Source organism: Salvelinus namaycush, chromosome 11, assembly GCF_016432855.1.
Source record: "Salvelinus namaycush isolate Seneca chromosome 11, SaNama_1.0, whole genome shotgun sequence".
NCBI classification, from domain to species: Eukaryota; Metazoa; Chordata; class Actinopteri; order Salmoniformes; family Salmonidae; genus Salvelinus; species Salvelinus namaycush.
The window spans coordinates 38,542,380-38,562,910 of NC_052317.1; the positions used below are offsets into that span (position 1 = coordinate 38,542,380).

A 20,531-nucleotide genomic window follows, 5' to 3' on the forward strand; every position below is an offset into this window, starting at 1 on the left:
TACCAATCAAGGAAGTGCCCTCACTGATACTACCAATCAGGGAAGAGCCCTCACTGATACTACCAATCAGGTAAGAGCCCTCACTGATACTACCAATCAGGTAAAATCCCTCACTGATGCATACCAATCAGGTAAGAGCCCTCACTGATGCTACCAATCAGGTAAGAGCCCTCACTGATACTACCAATCATCTAAGACGAGAACCGTGGGAGTTCCAGATACATATTGTCTGATTTTTACTGTTTTAACGTCTCAGGAACTAAATTAACACACACAATAATTAAGTTAACCGTACGCTGTTATGCCTCTTCAGATGGTTTCTTCAGTCCTCCAGAGCCCCTGTCCAGCGCTAAGCCCTCCCAGACCCTGTCGTCCAGCAGCAGCATGAGGAGTAATAACCAGAGCCACATCCCTCCACCCAAACCTCCACCCTTCCCCAAAGACATAGCAAGCAAACCAACCAAGGAACACGTTATCTACCTGTAAGGACACAGTGCGACACAGGGCGACACCAAAACCCTTAGCTAGGGCTCTGAAACTGGCGGCCCATGTGCTAAAACCGGCCCACGAGTGATTTATATTTGGCCCGCCAAAGCTCTGTTCACAGTAAAGATGTGATTATATATATCTTTTTTTTTACTGATTGGGCTTTCTAATTGCTGGTACTTATTAAGTTCCTGTTGAATTTCCACATTTCCAAAATTCATTTCTATTGTTCGGATGAGTGTTTGTCTCAACTCTCTCTGCACTCAAGTCTTTTTCTTTTTAAGCCTTTTTAAAGATGATTTAAATTCATGTTAGGAAGCTGGTTATTACTTTTAATTGTTTACAGATCTCAGGTGCCAAGCACGTTATCTCAGAGCGCATAAGAAACTATTTTTAATCCAAATTGACCTGTTCCTCGTATTGTATTTCTTCATGTCATAGAATGTATGGAAGTAAATGTTCATTTAGCTGTGAGGTGTAAAACTCTTATGGCCAGTTTACCAGACGAAGATTAAGTGTAGTCCAGGACTAAAAAAGATTCTCAATTGAGATTCTCCGTTTTTTTTTGTTGTTGTTTTTTGTCCAAGACCAGTCTTAATCTGTGTTTGGGAAATGGGCCCTTATGGTATGGGAATTATGGTGTATTTTAACACTGAATAATAATGACTACTGTACTAAAGTATGCCAATTCTACTGTGGTTTATGCCATTTTGTGATTTTTATGAAGTATACAGGAGAGGGTTTCATGACATTTTGTGGACTGTTGAACGCAGACAGCTTTCTCCACACCATATCAACATGGATTGTTGTCAGTCAAGGTTTAGTTTTACGACAGGAAAACTTGTGTGTGTGTGAGTGAAATGTTAGAACTCTCTTATGTGTGTACTTTGAACAAGAGGCAAATCTTTTTTGCCGGATGGTTTTCCTCATCGTGTAACTGTCAAAAGGTTATGTTCTGCGAACCAAGGAACTTTTTGAACAAAGTTGTTTTCTATTGGGAGGATGTTTGTAAGGATTTGTGAAGTATGTTGCTCATTGTTACAGTTTCCAGTGAACACAGTCTGGGAATAGAATTAGAACACATATGACAAAACATTTGTTTTTACTGTTCTAATTACGTTGGTAACCAGTTTATAACAGCAATAAGGCACCTCTGGGGTTTGTGGTATATTGCCAATATACCACGGCTAAGGGCTGTGTCCAGGTACTCGGCGTTGCGTCGTGCATAAGAACAGCCCTTAGTCGTGGTATATTGGCCATATACCACACCTCCTCTGGCCTTATTGCTTAAATATATATATATATGGTCTGGACATTCTGCTGTGATGTTGATGTCCTGGTAAACTGTTGTGGTTCCCATCCACAGCCGATGGAAGGAATAAAAAATAATTATGATGCCTGTAATCAGCCTTACCTGTTTGTTTCTAGAATGAGGGCTCAGTCAAGTCAGGCCGGGATTCAATCCAATAGTTTCCTTTTTAAAAGCTGCATTGGCGTAATCGGATTGAATCCCTGGCCTCAATGTCACCTCCGAATGACTCACTTCCTCCCGTCCCATGTCCAGTCTGAAATAGCAGTGAAGCAGAGCAAGGACATAGCAGTTCTGTCGTCCCCCACCAGAATAGAACAAACAGTAGCCTGTCCTGTAATAGTTAGTCATGTATGTTTTGCCTCCAGTTCAGCCCCTCAATGGGTGAATCTCAATTGTATTTCCTTGATTCCTTACATCCTCTCGCTTCAAAACCCTTGGATGAGGTCAGAGGTCACGCCCCTCTGACTGGCAACCTCAGAATTATAGTCACCATTCTTCTTCTGTTGCTAATATAAAACATTCAGTTGGTGGTATATGAACTGGCAGTGGCTAGAGTTGTACAGCTGAATATGAATGACCCTTTTTCATTCTGGCCCTGTCTCAAATAACACTCTCACAGCAGTCAGACTCTCTTAGCCTTCTCCCCACAATGTGTGGCCCCGTCTCAAATAACACCCTCACAGCAGTCAGACTCTCTAGCCTTCTCCCCACAATGTGTGGCCCCGTCTCAAATAACACTCTGACAGCAGTCAGACTCTCTAGCCTTCTCCCCACAATGTGTGGCCCCGTCTCAAATAACACTCTCACAGCAGTCAGACTCTCTTAGCCTTCTCCCCACAATGTGTGGCCCCGTCTCAAATAACACCCTCACAGCAGTCAGACTTTCTAGCCTTCTCCCCACAATGTGTGGCCCCGTCTCAAATAACACCCTCACAGCAGTCAGACTCTCTAGCCTTCTCCCCACAATGTGTGGCCCCGTCTCAAATAACACTCTGACAGCAGTCAGACTCTCTAGCCTTCTCCCCACAATGTGTGGCCCCGTCTCAAATAACACTCTGACAGCAGTCAGACTCTCTAGCCTTCTCCCCACAATGTGTGGCCCGTCTCAAATAACACTCTGACAGCAGTCAGACTCTCTAGCCTTCTCCCCACAATGTGTGGCCCCGTCTCAAATAACACTCTGACAGCAGTCAGACTCTCTAGCCTTCTCCCCACAATGTGTGGCCCCGTCTCAAATAACACTCTCACAGCAGTCAGACTCTCTAGCCTTCTCCCCACAATGTGTGGCCCCGTCTCAAATAACACTCTCACAGCAGTCAGACTCTCTAGCCTTCTCCCCACAATGTGTGCCTGCCTTCCTGGTGAGATGAGAGCCAAGGGAGGCTCTGCAGTGCTGTGTGAATCATACGTTCTGAATGGAGAGTCTGTCTGACTGGGAGAGTCACTCCGGGAGCCGGTGGAGACTTGATGCCCTGTCACTACCTGGTTGCTTGGTCCTGCCCGTTAGCGCTGATGAAGTCTCCTCCCAGTCAGACAGACTCTCCATTCAGAACGTATGATTCACACTGCAGAGCCTCCCTTGTCTCTCATCTCACCAGCAAGGCAGGCACACATTGTGGGGAGAAGGCTAGAGAGTCTGACTGCTGTGAGAGTGTTATTTGAGACGGGGCCACACATTGTGGGGAGAAGGCTAGAGAGTCTGACTGCTGTGAGAGTGTTATTTGAGACGGGGCCAGAATGAAAAAGGGTCATTAATATTCAGCTGCGGTACAACTCTAGCTACTGCCAGGTCATATACCACTAACTGAACGTTTTATATTAGCAACAGAAGAAGAATGGTGACTATAATTCTGAGGTTGCCAATGATGAAGCCATGTAGAGGATGAAATGCTTTGTTTCTTTATTTTGGCGTATTCCTCCTCAGATGTTTAAAAACCACCTGGTGACGACATCAAATAACCCTGGTGAATATCTCATCTCATTGGCTGCAAAATAGTGTGCAGATGAATCTGACAGGGCACTCTCCCTAACCAACCAGCTTCTTCCATTAAGACTCTTGACTTCTTATCTCTAACCTTTGACCTCTAGCAGACTGTTAAAACAAGGGTGTTCCTCTACTCATACGTTGTTGACACATGCCAGATCTTACGCCTTGATAGGTATTTTACACATCAGCTAACCGCATGTTATAGCACTCTGGTGCCCGACGGCACAGTCGATGACGTGGCACGCAACCATTGGTTGATGCAGGGGAACATCACCTATATTTCCAGTACTGACCAGGTCCTTCCTGTGTTTATGAACTCGTGGCTGTGATGAAATGAACGGGAACAACAAAAACCAAACATCTACTTTGTTTAGCTACGGAATATACAGTGGAGTCCAGAATTATTGGATCCCTTGATGAAGATGAGCAAAAAAGACAGTATAAAATAAATAATGCAAATACTGAGCTATATTGTATTCTCAAATTATCCTGAACAAAAATATAAACGCAACAATGTCAAAGATTTTACTGAGTTATAGTTCATATAAGGAAATCAGTCAATTGAAATGAATTAATTTGGCCCTAATGTATGGATTTCACATGACTGGATAGGGGCACAGCCATGGGTGGGCCTGGGAGGGCATAGGCCCACCCACTGGGGAGCCAGGTCCAGCCAATCAGAATGAGATTCTCCCCACAAAAGGGCTTTATTACAGACAGACATACTCCTCAGTTTCATCAGCTGTCTGGGTGGCTGGTCTTAGACGATCCCGCAGGTGAAGAAGCCGGATGTGGAGGTCCTGGGCTGGCGTGGTTACACGTGGTCTGTGGTTGGTAGACGTACTGCAAAATTCTCTAAAAATGACGTTGGAGGCGGCTTATGGTAGAGAAATTAACTTTCTCTGGCAATAGCTCTGCCGGACAGTCCTACAGTCAGCATGCCAATTGCACACTCCCTAAAAACTTTATCTGTGGCATTGCGTTGTGTCAGAACTGCAAATTTTTTCGTGATTACTGATCAATTTCTTTATACATTTATAATTAGGTTTTATCTGTTTTAACAAATCTTTTTTATTTTGTACGTATTGTATATCATGGTGTGGTTTTCATATAAGCCTACATCTATCTGCACACCGTTTTACATTTCATTAGTTTTTCTGTCTATCACTTGTTTTCTTTGGTGCAAATTTATTTTTGACTGGCCTTTTATTGTCCCCAGTACAAGGTGCACCTGTAATGATCATGCTGTTTAATCAGCTTCTTGATATGCCACACCTGTCGGATTGATGGATTATCTTGGCAAAGGAAAAATGCTCACTAACAGGGATGTTAACAAATTTGTGTACAACTTTTTTGAGAATTAAGCATTTGGTGTGTATGAAATATTTCTGGTTTCTTTTATTTCAACTAATGAAACACGGGACCAACACTTTAAATATTACGTTTTATATATTTTTTGTTTAGTATTAGGTGCCGGTACTGTTTATATTTAGGTGCAGGAAGTTAATTTTCTATCAGAGGTGCAGGAACTGAAACAGTACAAACATCTGAGGTGCCGGTATTCAGTTCCAGAGAGCTCCTGCCCAAGTTAAGCATTGGTTGCGTCCCAAATGGACCCTGGTCCAAAAGTAGTGCACTATAAAGGGAATAGGGTGCTATTTGGGATGCACACACAAATATTTAGCAAATGTGTTGAGTAAAAATTTTAAAAAGTCACTGGAGAATTGAGACAATTGATTATAAACTCAGCAAAAAAAGAAACGTCCCTTTTTCAGTTTAAACACTGTTTCCCATGCTTGTTCAATGAACCATGAACAATTAATGAACATGCACCTGTGAAACGGTTGTTAAGACACTAACAGCTTACAGACGGTAGGCAATTACGGTCACAGTTATGAAAACTTAGGATACTAAAGAGGCTTTTCTACTGCCTCTGAAAAACACCAAAAGAAAAATGCCCAGGGTCCCTGCTCATCTGTGTGATCATGCCTTAGGCATGCTGCAAGGAGGTATGAGGACTGCAGATTTCCGTACTGTGAGACGCCTAAGACAGAGCTACAGGGAGACAGGACGGACAACTGATCGTCCTCGCAGTGGCAGACCACATGTAACAACACCTGCACAGTATCGGTACATATGAAAATCACACCTGCGGGACGGGTACAGGATGGCAACTGCCCGAGTTACACCAGGAATGCACAATCCCTCCATCAGTGCTCAGACTGTCCGCAATAGGCTGAGAGAGGCTGGACTGAGGGCTTGTAGGCCTGTTGTAAGGCAGATCCTCACCGGCAACAACGTCGACTATGGGCACAAACCCACTGTCAAAAAGTGCTCTTCACTGACGAGTCACAGTTTTGTCTTACCAGGGGTGATGGTCGGATTCGCGTTTATCGTCGAAGGAATGAGCGTTACACCAAGGCCTGTACTCTGGAGTGGGATCGATTTGGAGGTGGAGGGTCCGTCATGGTCTGGGGCGGTGTGTCACAGCATCATTGGATTGAGCTTGTTGTCATTGCAGGCAATCTCAACGCTGTGCGTTACAGGGAAGACATCCTCCTCCCTCATGTGGTACCCTTCATGCAGGCTCATCCTGACATGACCCTCCAGCATGACAATGCCACCAGCCATACTGCTCGTTCTGTGCGTGATTTCCTGCAAGACAGGAATGTCAGTGTTCTGCCATGACCAGTGAAGAGCCCGGATCTCAATCCCATTGAGCACGTCTGGGACCTGTTGGATCGGAGGGTGAAGGCTATGGCAATTCCCCCCAGAAATGTCTGGGAACTTGCAGGTGCCTTGGTGGAAGAGTGGGGTAACATCTCACAGCAAGAACTGGCAAATCTGGTGCAGTCCATGAGGAGGAGATACACTGCAGTACTTAATGCAGCTGGTGACCACACCAGATACTGACTGTTACTTTTGATTTTGACCCCCCTTTGTTCAGGGACACATTATTACATTTCTGTTAGTCACATGTCTGTGGAACTTGTTCAGTTTAAGTCTCAGTTGTTGAATCTTGTTATGTTCATACAAATATTTACACATGTTAAGTTTGCTGAAAATAAACACAGTTGACAGAGAGAGGACGTTTCTTTTTTTGCTGAGTTTATTATCATGAGACAACCTCACCCCTCCCCCTCAAACATAAAAATTATCACTTATCATAGTTTAATTAAGAAACATGAATACAGTACTCTGTCTTCATAAAGCACTATGCACAGAGACATTCCAATTGTAACCATGGACACCAGTAAGGCAAAAACCCATTAAGACAATATGAATTATATAACCAAAATCGGTCATTCTACATTAGGTCTCCTTATAACCCATGTGTTCACATGGTAGTTACATACCAGTAAGTAGTTAGTGTAATTAATTAGTTACAACTTTAAAAACTGTTAAACATGTTTAAGTACTATTTTGAACCTAGCTGCCTACAATGCAATTACACCTATTTACTACTGTATGTATCTACCACATAAATACATGGGTTTTTACACCCAATGGAAAATGGGACCACAAAATCTACTAGAGAAACGGTGTGGGCAACATTAACTGTTGCACCCGTAGTATTATATAAAGACAGTGTGTAAGCTACTATATAAACCACACACTATTGTTGACAGTCTGGTCTAAACCAAACCCATAGCATGCAAAAACAATAAAAGGTCAAAAGGTCAGATTTAAACCAATCAAAAACTAGAGATAGGTTTCCCGGACACGGATTAAGCCTTTTATCCAGGATTTATAACAATTTACATGGATTCTCCATTCAGCTCGCTTTTTAGTCCACTAGGAAACTGCCCCTCGATGCCCTAAATCAATAATCATTCTATACCTTTTAGGTAGGTGAGAATCCATGATAGCACCACATGATAAAGGGTATGTACGGTAGATACTTCAGTCATCTTTCATAAACAGAGGGACAGGCCATAGTGTGGTTCTTCTTCTTCATGGTACTTGATAAAGGAGAAGAACAATTGGGAACAAGCTGACCGACAGAGCTTCTGATGGTAAGACTGCAACACATTGACTTAGTTGTGGGGATTGTTGACTGCTATTCTGCGTAGGACTGGTGGGATAAATGATGAACTGAAAAATGGAGGACAGGAGAGTTTGGAGACAGAAAATCTATTTTATGTGACAGGATGATAAAACTCACGAGAAGGGCGTTAAGTCAGCGTAGGTCGCAGTCGGGGCTGTGTATGTTGTGCTCTTTGACCTTAGTCTACAGCGCATCATCCAGGACTCCCAGCCAGTGCTGATCCTGCTGACCACAAGGTGTTTCACGCGTTGAAGAACTGCCACTGTAGGTTGAGTGCCCTCCCTCGCTCCCGTCAGTCCTTTTCTTACCCTTTTTCACACCAAGTGCACTGAAATGTTTATAATTTGTTAAGAACTTATAGAGTTCCATTGAGATCCTATGTGTCAAAAATAAAATGAAATGAATAAGAAATTGGCATCCTAGAAGTCCTTTACTCTGATTTGCTGGCCTCTTTCTCTGGAAGGGGAGTGTCCTCACTCTGATTGGTTGCATCAGGACCTTGTGGCTCAGGATTGGTGAGGGGGTCCTCTGTGGGTGGTCCTGGGGTTTGCATACAGTTGATTGGTTGCAGAACTATGGGAGGCTGAGAGGGATAAACAGAGTGGAGACATCAGACCACTGTGGAGCAAGTCTGGGAGACAGACTATTGACAACAATGGGCACACAGATAAGATTGTTTATGCAGGATGCCATCAAAATATACAGCCATTCCTCTCAACAAGTGGATCAATGGGCTAAATAAAGACTGGATGGTTTTTCTATCAGTGAGGTTGTTGTCCTTCACTAGAATCCCCACTGACTGGAGGAGTGTGTTAGCCAGCCTGGTAGACCAGAGGAGTGTGTTAGCCAGCCTGGTAGACCAGAGGAGTGTGTTAGCCAGCCTGGTAGACCAGAGGAGTGTGTTAGCCAGCCTGGTAGACCAGAGGAGTGTGTTAGCCAGCCTGGTAGACCAGAGGAGTGTGTTAGCCAGCCTGGTAGACCAGAGGTATGGCTGTACATTGAGCTAGAAAACACCTCAGATAAAACTGGTGCCCTGGGTTGGCAATACAGCACAAACATATTTGGGGACCAGGCTACCTCAGACACACAGAAGGGAAAGTTGCTTCAGAGCACCTCGTTTCACACCATATTCAAACCCAGTAGCTTATAGAAGCATCTTCACAATTTGCAGTTCAGAGAAAATGGGTGAGAGACAGTTCAGTACACTCCCCTTGTCATCACCAGATACTATTCATGTTGTCACTGTGTGAATTCATCATGACTCTACCCACCAATAGTGTTTAATGACCCTAGAAGTGTCTATTCTAACACCACAGGACAATCTATTAAGACAATATGACACTTATCTAGGAGCAGAGGAATACAATGAGAGAATACAGGCGGGTGACAGACACAGACCCTGGAGCCCTCGGCAGCAAAGCAGAGAATCCACAGTAAAATGACAGTATAGAACAGGAAGGGGCGGAGCAGAGCAGGGGGACAGGAAACAGAAACAGCATGTTGGAACGAAGAAGCTGATTATATCTAGTTAGTTTCCGGGGGTTACGGTACTCAACTTTAAAATCTAGGTTCACTTTGTGGTACAAAACACTAGAAATGTTTCTTTCCGTAGAAGAAGAAGACACTCATATCAAACTGGTAATCACCACAAATCCACTTCCTGTCCAGAATAATGGCAGCTCTTTGCGCCACAGCGCCACCGCCAGGCTGGAGAGGAGGGTGCAAGGCACCAGGTATAACAGGGCCGGCTGACCCATCTGCATCAGGGCCAGAGCTACAAAGGTGATGAGCAGCCCGATACCATAACCTTCAGAGGGGAGAGGAGAGTGGGTGGAGGGGGAGGGAGAGAGGAGAGTGGGTGGAGGGAGAGAGAGAGGAGAGTGGGTGGAGGGAGAGAGAGAGGAGAGTGGGTGGAGGGAGAGAGAGAGGAGAGTGGGTGGAGGGAGAGAGAGGAGAGTGGGTGGAGGGAGAGAGAGAGGAAGTGGGTGGAGGGAGAGGGAGGGAGAGGAGTGGGTGGAGGGAGAGAGAGAGAGGAGAGGGTGGAGGGGGAGAGAGAGAGGAGAGTGGGTGGAGGGGGAGAGAGAGGAGAGTGGGGGTGAGGGGGAGGAGAGAGGAGAGTGGGTGGAGGGGGAGAGAAGAGAGGAATTGGGTGGAGGGGGAGAGAGAGAGAGGGGTGGGTGGAGGGGAAGAGAGAGGAGAGAGAGTGGGTGGAGGGGGAAGAGAGAGAGGAGAGTGGGTGGAGGGGAGGGAGAGAGAGAGGAGAGTGGGTGGAGGGGGGAGAGAGGGATAGGGGGGAGGGGGAAGAGAGAGGAGAGTGGGTGGAGGGGAGGGAGAGGAGAGTGGGTGGAGGGGGGAGAGAGAGAGGAAGTGGGGTGGGGGGGAGAGAAGAGGAGGTGGGTGGGGGGGGAGGAGGGGAGTGGGTGGGGGGAGAGAGAGGAGGGGAGTGGGTGGGGTGGAGGGGAGAGAGAGAGAGAGGAGAGTGGGTGGGGTGGAGGGGAGAGGGGAGGGGAAGAGTGGGTGGAGGGGGAGGAGAGGGAGAGTGGTGGAGGGGGGAGAGAGGGGGTGGGTGGAGGGGGAGAGAGAGAGGAGAGTGGGTGGGTGGAGGGGAGGAGAGAGAGGGGTGGTGGAGGGGGGGGAGAGGAGAGTGGGGTGGGGGGAGGAGGAGGAGTGGGTGGAGGGGGAGGAGAGGGAGGTGGGTGAGAGGGTGGGGGAGGAGGGTGGGGGAGGGGGGGAGGAGGGGAGATGGATGGGGGGGGAGAGAGGGATTGGGTGGGGGAGAGAGAGGAGAGTGGGTGGGGGGGAGAGGAGAGGGGTGGGAGGGGGAGGTAGAGAGAGAGAGAGAGTGGGAGGGGGAGGGAGTGGGTGGGGGGGAGGAGGGGTGGGTGGAGGGGGAGAGAGAGAGAGTGGGTGGTGGGGAGAGGAGAGAGAGGGGTGGGTGGAGGGGGGAGAGAGAGGGAGTGGGTGGAGGAGGAGAGAGAGGAGAGTGGTGGGGGGGGAGGGAGGGGTGGGTGGGGGGGGGGGGGGGTGGGAGGGGGGGGGGGGAGGATGGGTGGGGGGGGAGAGAGGGGGTGGGTGGGGGGGAGAGGAGAGGGTGGGAGGGGGGGGAGGGGGGGGAAGTGGAGGGGGGGGAGGGGAGAGAGTGGGAGAGGAGGAGGGGTGGGTGGAGGGGAGGGGGGTGGGTGGAGGATAGAGGAGGGAGTGGGTGGAGGGGGAGGGGGAGAGGAGAGATGGGTGGAGGGGGTAGGGTGGGAGAGGGGTGGTGGGGTGGGGGTGGGAGAGTGGGTGGAGGGGGGGGGGAGGGGAGAGTGGAGGGGGGGGAGGGGGGGTGGGTGGGGGGGGGAGAGGGAGTGGGTGGAGGGGGAGAGAGAAGGAGGGTGGGTGGGTGGGGGGGAGGAGAGTGGGTTGGGAGGGGGAGAGGGGTGGAGTGGGGGGGAGAGAGGGGAGTGGGTGGAGGGGGGGAGAGGAGAGGGTGGTGGGGGAGAGAGAGGAGTGGGTGGGTGGGGAGAGAGGGGGAGTGGGTGGGGGGTAGAGAGGGGGTGGGTGTGGGAAGAGAGGAGGAGAGTGGGTGGAGGGGGGAGGAGGAGAGTGGGTGGAGGGGGAGAGAGAGAGGTGGGTGGAGGGGAGGGAGAGGGAGGTGGGTGGGGGGGAGAGTGGATGGAGGGGGGAGAGGGTGGGTGGAGGGAGAGAGAGAGAGTGGTGGAGGGAGGAGGAGGGAGTGGAGGGTGGAGGGGGAGAGAGAGAGAGTGGGTGGGGGTAGAGAGAGGAGAGTGGGGTGGAGGGGGAGAGAGAGAGGAGAAGTGGGTGGGGGGAGGAGGAGAGAGAGAGGTGGGTGGAGGGGGAGGAGAGAGAGAGAGGGAGTGGGTGGGGGGGGGGAGGGGAGGTGGGTGGGGGGAAGGAGAGGAGGTGGGTGGAGGGAGAGAGGAGGAGAGTGGGTGGGGGGGAGAGAGAGGGAGAGTGGGTGGAGGGTAGAGGAGGAGAGGAGTGGGTGGGGGGGAGGGGGAGGGAGAGTGGGGGGGGGGAGGGGGGTGGGTGAGGGAGAGAGGAGAGAGGAGAGTGGGTGGAGGGGGAGAGAGAGAGAGAGGAGAGTGGGTGGAGGGGGAGAGAGAGAGAGAGGAGAGTGGGTGAGGGGAGTAGAGAGAGAGAGTAGAGTGGTGGAGGGGGAGGAGAGAGAGAGAGTGGGTGGAGGGGGAGAGGAGGAGGTGGGTGGGGAGGGGAGAGAGAGGGAGAGTGGGTGGAGGGGGAAGAGGAGAGGAGAGTGGGTGGAGGGGGAGAGAAGAGAGGAGAGTGGGTGGAGGGGGAGGAGAGAGGAGGTGGGTGGGGGGGGGAGAGAGGGGGTGGGTGGAGGGGGAGGAGGAGGAGAGTGGGTGAGGGGGGAGGGGGTGGGTGGGGGGAGGAGAGGGGGTGGGGGAGGGAGGGTGGGGGAGGGGGGGAGAGAGGGAGTGGGTGGAGGGGGGGAGAGTGGGTGGAGGGAGAGAGGAGAGTGGGTGGAGGGGGAGAGAGAGGAGAGTGGGTGGAGAGGGGGGAGGGAGAGTGGGTGGGGGGGAGAGAGAGGGAGTGGGTGGAGGGGAGTGGGGAGGTGGGTGGGGGGGAGAGAGGAGGAGAGTGGGGTGGAGGGGGAGAGGAGAGTGGGTGGAGGGGGGAGAGAGGAGAGTGGGGTGGGGGGGGAGAGAGAGGAGAGTGGGTGAGAGGGGAGAGAGGAGGAGAGTGGGTGGAAGGGGAGAGGAGAGGGAGTGGGTGGGGGGGGAGGGGAGGAGAGTGGTGGGGGGGGGAGGGAGGGTGGGTGGGGGGGGAGGAGAGGAGAGTGGGTGGGGGGGGGAGGGAGGGGTGGGGTGGAGGGGGGGAGAGATGGGTGGGGGGGGAGGGGGGTGGTGGGGGGGGAGAGAGAGTGGGTGGAGGGGGAGAGAGAGGAGAGGAGTGGAGGAGGGGGGAGGGAGAGAGGATGGGGTGAGGAGAGAGAGGGGAGTGGGTGGAGGGGGAGAGAGAGGAGAGTGGGTGGAGGGAGAGAGAGGAGAGTGGGTGGGGGGGAGAGAGAGGAGAGGAGAGTGGGTGGAGGGGGAGGAGAGAGAGGGAGTGGGTGGGGGGAGAGAGAGAGAGAGAGAGAGTGGGTGGGGGGAGAGAGAGAGGAGAGTGGGTGGAGGGGGAGAGAGAGGAGAGTGGGTGGAGGGGGAGAGAGAGAGGAGAGTGGGTGGAGGGGAGAGAGAGAGGAGAGTGGTGGAGGAGGTAGGAGAAGGAGGAGTGGGTGGAGGGGGAGAGAGAGAGGAGAGTGGGTGGAGGGGGAGAGAGGAGGAGAGTGGGTGGAGGGGGAGAGAGAGGAGAGTGGGGGGGGGGGGAGAGAGAGGAGAGGAGTGGGAGGGGGAGGGAGAGGAGTGGGTGGAGGGAGAGAGAGAGGCGAGTGGGTGGAGGGGGAGAGAGAGGGAGTGGTGGAGGGGAGAGAGAGGAAGTGGTGGAGGAGAGAGAGGAGAGTGGGTGGAGGGGAGAGAGGAAGTGGGTGGAGGGGGAGAGAGAGAGGAGAGTGGGTGGAGGGGGAGAGAGAGAGGAGAGTGGGTGGAGGGGGAGGAGAGAGAGGAGAGTGGGTGGAGGGGAGAGAAGAGGAGAGTGGGTGGAGGGGGAGAGAGAGAGAGTGGGTGAGGGGGGGAGAGAGAGGAGAGTGGGTGGAGGGGGAGAGAGGAGGAGAGTGGGTGGAGGGGAGAGGAGGAAGTGGGTGAGGGGGAGAGAGAGGAGAGGAGAGTGGGGGGGGAGAGAGAGGAGAGTGGGTGGAGGGGGAGAGGAGAGGATGGGAGGGAGAGAGAGAGCGAGTGGGTGGAGGGAGAGAGGAGAGTGGGTGGGGGAGAGAGAGGAGAGTGGGTGGAGGGGGAGAGGAGAGGGTGGTGGAGGGGGAGAGAGAGGAGGGGTGGGGAGGAGCGGGAGTGGGTGGTCAGGGGGGGGAGGAGGAGAGTGGGTGGCGGGGGCTCGAGCGAGGCGCGTGGGTGGGCGTGGGACGCAGCGAGGCGCGTGGTGGCGGGGGAGAGGAGGCGAGTGGGTGGGACAGGTTGGGCAGGGAGCGGATGACTGGGTGGCGGGGTCGGGCGCAGGTCGTGGGCGTGGGTGGCAGGGGGGCGCGCGAGCAGCGCGTGTGTGTGGCGGGGGCGGGCGCGCGGCGCGTGGGGTGGCGGGGGCGCGCAGCGCGCGCCGTGGGTGGCGGGGGAGCGCGCGCCGGCGCGTGGGTGGCGGGGGGGCGTAGAGAGGAGCGTGGGTGGCGGGGGCGCGCGCGTAGCGTGGGTGGCGGGGGCCGCGCGCGTAAGCGTGGGGGTGCGGGGGCGCGCGCGGCGCGCGTGGGGCGGGCGGGGGCGGGAGAGGGCGTGGGTGGCGGGCGCGCGCGCGGCCGCGTGGGTGGCGGGGGAGCGCGCGGAGCAGTGGGTGGCGGGTCGCGCGCGGCGCGTGGGTGGGGGGGCGCGCGCGCGCGATGCGCATGGCGTGGCGGGCGCGACGCCGCGCGGCGCGTGGGTGGCGGGGGGCGAGCGACGTCGCGGCGCGTAGGGTGGCGGGGGTCGCGAGCGCGGAGGAGCGTGGGTGGGCGGGTCCGCGCGGCGCGAGCGGCGCGTGGTGGCGGGGGCGACGCGCGCGGCGCGTGGGTGCGGGGGCCGCGCGCCGGCGCGTGGGTGGCGGGGGCGCCCGCGCGGCGCGTGGGTGGCGGGGGCGCGAGCGCGGCGGTGGGTGGCGGGGGCGCGCGCGCGCGCGTGGGTGCGGGGGCCGCGCGCGGCGCGTGCGGGTGTGGCGGGGGACGCGCGTCGCGGCTTGGTCGGGGGAGGTGAGACGGGTGGGTGGCGGGCAGTCGCGAGCGGCGCGTGGGTTAGCGGGGGCGAGCGCGGCGAGTTGGGTGCGGGGGAGCGCGCCGGAGGTGGGTTGGCGGGTCGCGCGGGGCGAGTGGGTGACGGGGCCGCGGACGCGTGGGTGGCGGGGCGCCGCCAGCGGCGATGGGTTGCGGGGGGGGCGCGGCGCGAATGGGTGCGGGGGCGGAGCGCGGCCGTGGGTGGCGGGGGCGCGCGCGCGGCGCATGGGATGGGCGGGGCGCGCGCGGCGCGTGGGTGGCGAGGGGCGGGCGCGGCGCGTGGGTGGCGGGGGAGCGCGAGGCAGTGGGTGCGGGCGCGCGCGGCGCGTGGGTGGCGGGGGTCGCGCGCGCGGCGCGTGGGTGGCCGGGGGCGGGCGCGGCGCGTGGGGTGGCTGGGGCGGGCGCGGCCGGCGCGTGGGTGGCGGGGGCCGCGCGCGGCGCGCGTGGGTAGGCGGGGGCGCGCGAGGCGCGTGGGTGGCGGGGGCGCGCGCAGCCGCGTGGGTGGCGGGGGCGCGCGCGGCGGCGTGGGTGGAGGGGGCGTCCGGGCGGCGCGTGGGTGGCTGAGGGGCGCGGCGGAGACGTGGGTGCAGGGAGACGGCAGCGGAGAGTGGGGTGGCGGGGGAGGCAGCGCAGGCGGCAGCGGCGGGGTGGCGGGGAGACGCGCGGCGAGTGGGTGGGGGGGCCGGGCGGAAGGGGGCGGAGCCGGCGCAGGAGGCTTGGGTGGCGGGGCGCGTGGGTGAGGCGGGGGAGCGAGCAGCGGAGCGTGGGTGTCGGGGGCGAGCGCGGCGAGTGGGTGGCGGGGCGACGCCGAAGGCTCGTGGGTGCGGGGGAGAACGAGCGAAGCGCGTGGGTGGAGGGTCGCGAGAGGCGCGTGGGGCGCGCGCGGCGCGTGGGTGGCGGGGCGCGCGCGCGGCGCGTGGGTGCGGGGGCCGCGCGCGGCGCGTGGGTGAGCGGGGGCGCGCGCGCGGCGCGTGGGTGGCGGGCGCGCGTGGGTGGGAGGGGGCGCGCGCGCGGCGCGTGGGTGGGCCGGGGCTCGCGTCGGCGCGTGGGTGGCGGGGCGCGCGCGCGTTGGGTGGCGGGGGCGGCCGCGCGCGGCGCGTGGGTGGAGGGGGCGCGCGCGGCGCGTGGGTGGCCGGGGGAGCGCGCGGAGCTGGCGTGGCGGGGCTCGCGCGGAGAGTGGGTGGCCGAGGGCGAGCGCTTAGCCCGTGGGGTGGCTGAGGGGCGCGACGCGTGGGTCGCGGGCTGGCGCGTGGGTCGCGTCGGGCGGGCGTGAGTGCGGGGGCGCGGCGCGTTGGGGTAGCTGGGGAGCGGGACGTGGGTCGCGGGGGAGGCCGTGGGTCGCCGGGGGCGAGGCCGTGGGTCGCGAGTGGTGCGAGCGGAGACGTGGGTTGCCGGGGCGACGGAGAGAAGAGTGGGTGCGGTGGCGGGTGGAGCGGGGAAGGGAGAGAAGGAGCCTTAAGCCAGAGTCTGTTTACTGCTTGTTTGGAACAAATACTAGCTGTTATAAAAGACTCTACACACAAATGATGTTTTTGACTATCAAAAAGACAATGGAAATGTGTTGGTCTTACCGATTGTGCAGGCCAGGAAATAGAACCGTGAGGACTGCATGAGGATGTCAAACCTGTGACAGTAGGCTATCAGCAGACCTGAGAGAGAAACAACATGGTCAGCTCAGATGAGTGCAGATATCTCGCCACAGAAAGATACGATAATAGGAGTTAGATATTGTACGATAACAGGAGCAGAGTACAGTACAGTAGTAGACTATAGTACAGTACTAGAGTACAATACAGTAGTAGAGTACATTCGAGTATAGTACAGTAGTGGAATACACAGTACAGTAGTAGACTATAGTACAGTAGTAAAATACAGTATAGTAGTAGAGTACAGTGCAGTAGTAGAGTACAGTACAGTAGTAAAGTACAGTAGTAAAGTACAGTACAGTAGTAAAATACAGTACAGTAGTAGAGTACAGTACAGTAGTAAAATACAGTACAGTAGTATAGTACAGTAGTAGAGTACAGTACAGTAGAGTACAGTAGTAGAGTATAGTACAGTAGTAGAGTACAGTAGTAAAATACAGTAGTAAAATACAGTACAGTAGTAGAGTAGTATTACCTGGTACTAAGATGTCGCCAAATCCAAGCAGAGAAAAGGGCCTGTCACACAGAGCCAGAGGGGAGGAGTTGAGGCGGGGCACTTTGAGCACCATAGGAAGCTGGAGGAAGGCCAGCAAGGACAGTGAGCATCCTCCATTATTACATTATTACAGCCTTCTATTGTTACATCAGTTCAAGTGAAAGAACAACTGTCATATGAGACCTAATCAAATCAAATCGATGCCCACTGTACCTTTTCATGTGTGGAGGAGTCAGAGGGCCCAGCCGCAACCTCCACCATAATACTGTGACCACTCTGAGGAGACAGACACAGGACAACATGGTAGTGGCTTAATGCAGTGTTTCCCAAACTTGGTCCCGGGGCCCCCACTAGGTGCACGTGTTGTTTTTTGTCCTAGCACTACACAGCCGATTCAAATAAACAAAGCTTGACGATGAGTTGGTTATTTGAGTCAGTTGTGTAGTACTAGGAAGAAGAAAAAAAACACCCAAGGGGGGGCCCTAGGACCGAGTTTGGGAAACACTGATAATCTAGTCCATTTATCTAGCCAGTTAGTTACTGCTTCATGTATAGCACATACATTGCGTTCAGAAAGTATTCACACCCTTTTGTTATGGCAAGCCTAAATAAGTTCAGGAGTAAAAATGTGCTTTTAACAAGTCACATAATAAGTTGCATGGACTCACCCTGTGTGCAATAATAGTGTTTAACATGATTTTTGAATGACTAACTAATCTCTGTACTCCACACATACAATTATCTGTTAGGTCCCTCAGTCGAGCAGTGAATTTAAAACACATATTCAAGCACAAAGACCAGGGAGGTTTTCCAATGCCTCGCAAAGAAGGGCACCTATTGGTAGATGGGTAAAAATAAATTGACATTGAATCTCCCTTCGAGCATGCTGAAGTTATTAATTATCTATACACCCAGTCACTACAAAGATAAAGGCGTCCTTCCTAACTCAGTTGCCGAAGAGGAAGGAAACCGCTCAGGGATTTCACCATGAGGCCAATGGTGACTTTAAAACAGTTTCAGAGTTTATTGGTTGTGATAGGAGAAAACGGAGGATGGATCAACAACATTGTAGTTACTCCACAATACTAACCTAATTGACAGTGAAAAGAAGGAATACTTTCTCAAGGCACTGTTTAGCACCGCCTGTATAGCACCTCCTGTATAGCACCGCCTGTATAGCACCTCCTGTATAGCACCGCCTGTATAGCACCGCCTGTATAGCACCGCCTGTATAGCACCGCCTGTATAGCACCGGTCTTATCTTTTTTTTTACTAATTGGTCCTTTTGACCAATCAGATCAGCTTTTTTTGCCAATAATTGTTCAAAATATCAGAAATGTTTCCTGTAACAAAAAGCGCTTTATAATTAAAAGGTATCAATATTTCCTATTTAAAAAGGAAGGGATCCACTGTGACGTACCTTGGTAAAGAGAGGAGTAATAAAAACAAAGAAAACATCGTAGACAAACAGGGTCACCAGCAGCATGGTGCAGGCCTGGAGCAGAACACATGGAAGAAGAAGAAGACATTAAAAATGACTTTTCCAGCTTATGGATGTTGTTCAATGAGGTTAGATACAGAGGTCACTGCATGTCATAGGGTCGGAAAAAAAAACTCCTGGTCATTAACACACACATGCATGATCATCAGTACAACTCCTGGCCCTAGCTAGTTAATGTGGTCAGTACCACTTTAAAATGACACGCATATCCATTGACTTGAACGGGATAATCCCTTTCTAGTGATTCTACTTCTACGGTCAGTATCTTATATCATCGTTTAGTTAGTGCTTGTATTTGTCCTATTTCACACATGTACAAGTGTGTATTAATCCGCATGTGTTAATTGTAAATGTTTTGTTGTAATATTCCAACTCGGAGTGGGGTCGCAGCCAGGAACTGCCTTTATCAATAGAGATCCTGGAGCAATTAGGGATAAGTGCCTTGCTCAAGGGCACAAAGATTTGTTTACCTTGTCGGCTCTGGGATTCGAACTAGCGACATTTTGGTTGCTGGCCCACCGCTCGGCTACCTTCCGCCCTGTTACGCTATGATCCATCTACGTGTATTGATTGAATTACAGTTGAAGTCGGAAGTTTACATACACTAAGTGCCTTTAAACAGCTTGGAAAATTCCAGAAAATGTCATGGCATTAGAAGCTTCTGATAGGCTAATTGACATCATTTGAGTCAATTGGAGGTGTACCTGTGGATGTATTTCAAGGCCTACCTTCAAGGCCTAAACGTAGTGTCTCTTCGCTTGACATCATGGGAAAATCAAAAGAAATCAGACAAGACCTCAGAAAAAACTAATTGTAGACCTCCACAAGTCTGGTTCATCCTTGGGAACAATTTCCAAACGCCTGAACGTACCAAGTTCCTCTGTACAAACAATAGTACGCAAGTATAAACACCATGGGACCACGAAGCCGTCATACCGCTCAGGAAGGAGACGCGTTCTGTCTCCTAGAGATGAACGTACTTTGGTGCGAAAAGTGAAAATCAATCCCAGAACAGCAGCAAAGGACCTTGTGAAGATGCTGGAGGAAACAGGTACAGAAGTATCTATATCCACAGTAAAACGAGTCCTATATCGACATAACCTGAAAGGCTGCTCAGCAAGGAAGAAGCCACTGCTCCAAAACCGCCATAAAAAAGCCAGACTACGGTTTGCAACTGCACATGGGGACAAAGATCGTACTTTTTGGAGAAATGTCCTCTGGTCTGATGAAACAAAAATAGAACTGCTTGGCCATAATGACCATCGTTATGTCTGGAGGAAAAAGGGGGAGGCTTGCAAGCCGAAGAACACCATCCCAACCGTGAAGCATGGGGATGGCAGCATCATGTTGTGGGGGTGCTTTGCTGCAGGAGGGACTGGTGCACTTCACAAAATAGATGGCATCATGAGGTAGGAAAATTATGTGGATATATTAAAGCAACATCTCAAGACATCAGTCAGGAAGTTAAAGCTTGGTCGCAAATGGGTCTTCCAAATGGACAATGACCCCAAGCATACTTCCAAAGTTGTGGCAAAATGGCTTAAGGACAACAAAGTCAAGGTATTGGAGTGGCCATCACAAAGCCCTGACCTCAATCCTATAGAAAATGTGTGGGCAGAACTGAAAAAGCCTGTGCGAGCAAGGAGGCCTACAAACCTGACTCAGTTACACCAGCTCTGTCAGGAGGAATGGGCCAAAATTCACCCAACTTATTGTGGGAAGCTTGTGGAAGGCTACCAGAAACGTTTGACCCAAGTTAAACAATTTAAAGGGAATGCTACCAAATACTAATTGAGTGTATGTACATTTCTGACCCACTGAAAATGTGATGAAAGAAATAAACACTCAAATAAATCATTTTCTCTACTATTATTCTGACATTTCACATTCTTAAAATAAAGTGGTGATCCTAACTGACCTAAGACAGGGATTTTTTCTAAGATTTGTGAAAAACTGAGTTTATATGTATTTGGCTAAGGTATGTAAACTTCAGACTTCAACTGTACATATAGAATCATACAGACTATAGAATTATAGGATCTCTATACTGGTGGGCTCCCGAGTGGCGCAGCAGTCTAAGGCACTGCATCTCAGTGCTAGAGGCGTCATTACAGACACCCTGATTCGAATCCAGGCTCTATCACAACCGGCTGTGATTGGGAATCCCATATGGAGGCACACAATTGGCCCAGCGTCGTCCGGGTTTGGCCGGTGTAGGACGTCATTGTACATAAGAATTTGTTCTTA

General features: G+C 53.0%; 2 protein-coding genes across 4 annotated transcripts in view; one reads left to right on the forward strand and one right to left on the reverse strand.

The window, feature by feature from the left end:
- Positions 1 to 1,168, forward strand: part of LOC120056147 (rho guanine nucleotide exchange factor 18-like) — a 35,319-nt gene extending 34,151 nt beyond the window's left edge. For both annotated transcript variants that reach the window (XM_039004352.1, XM_039004353.1), the window contains exon 22: positions 314 to 1,168. In XM_039004352.1, the coding sequence (XP_038860280.1) occupies positions 314 to 486 (173 nt within the window). In that variant the 3' untranslated portion in view covers positions 487 to 1,168. The remainder of the gene's footprint in view (positions 1 to 313) is intronic.
- Positions 1,169 to 6,872: 5,704 nt separating this feature from the next.
- LOC120056148 (signal peptide peptidase-like 2B) overlaps positions 6,873 to 20,531 on the reverse strand; it is a 30,618-nt gene continuing 16,959 nt past the window's right edge. Inside the window, exons 10-16 of one of the 2 annotated variants that reach the window (XM_039004354.1) lie at positions 18,204 to 18,278; positions 16,997 to 17,059; positions 16,763 to 16,862; positions 16,213 to 16,290; positions 9,480 to 9,640; positions 8,268 to 8,416; positions 6,873 to 8,161 (exon numbers count right to left, since the gene is read on the reverse strand). In XM_039004354.1, the coding sequence (XP_038860282.1) occupies positions 8,017 to 8,161; positions 8,268 to 8,416; positions 9,480 to 9,640; positions 16,213 to 16,290; positions 16,763 to 16,862; positions 16,997 to 17,059; positions 18,204 to 18,278 (771 nt within the window). In that variant the 3' untranslated portion in view covers positions 6,873 to 8,016. Of the gene's footprint in view, positions 8,162 to 8,267; positions 8,417 to 9,389; positions 9,641 to 16,212; positions 16,291 to 16,762; positions 16,863 to 16,996; positions 17,060 to 18,203; positions 18,279 to 20,531 lie in introns of those variants that run through there. The other variant, XR_005477757.1, reaches the window with a different exon arrangement.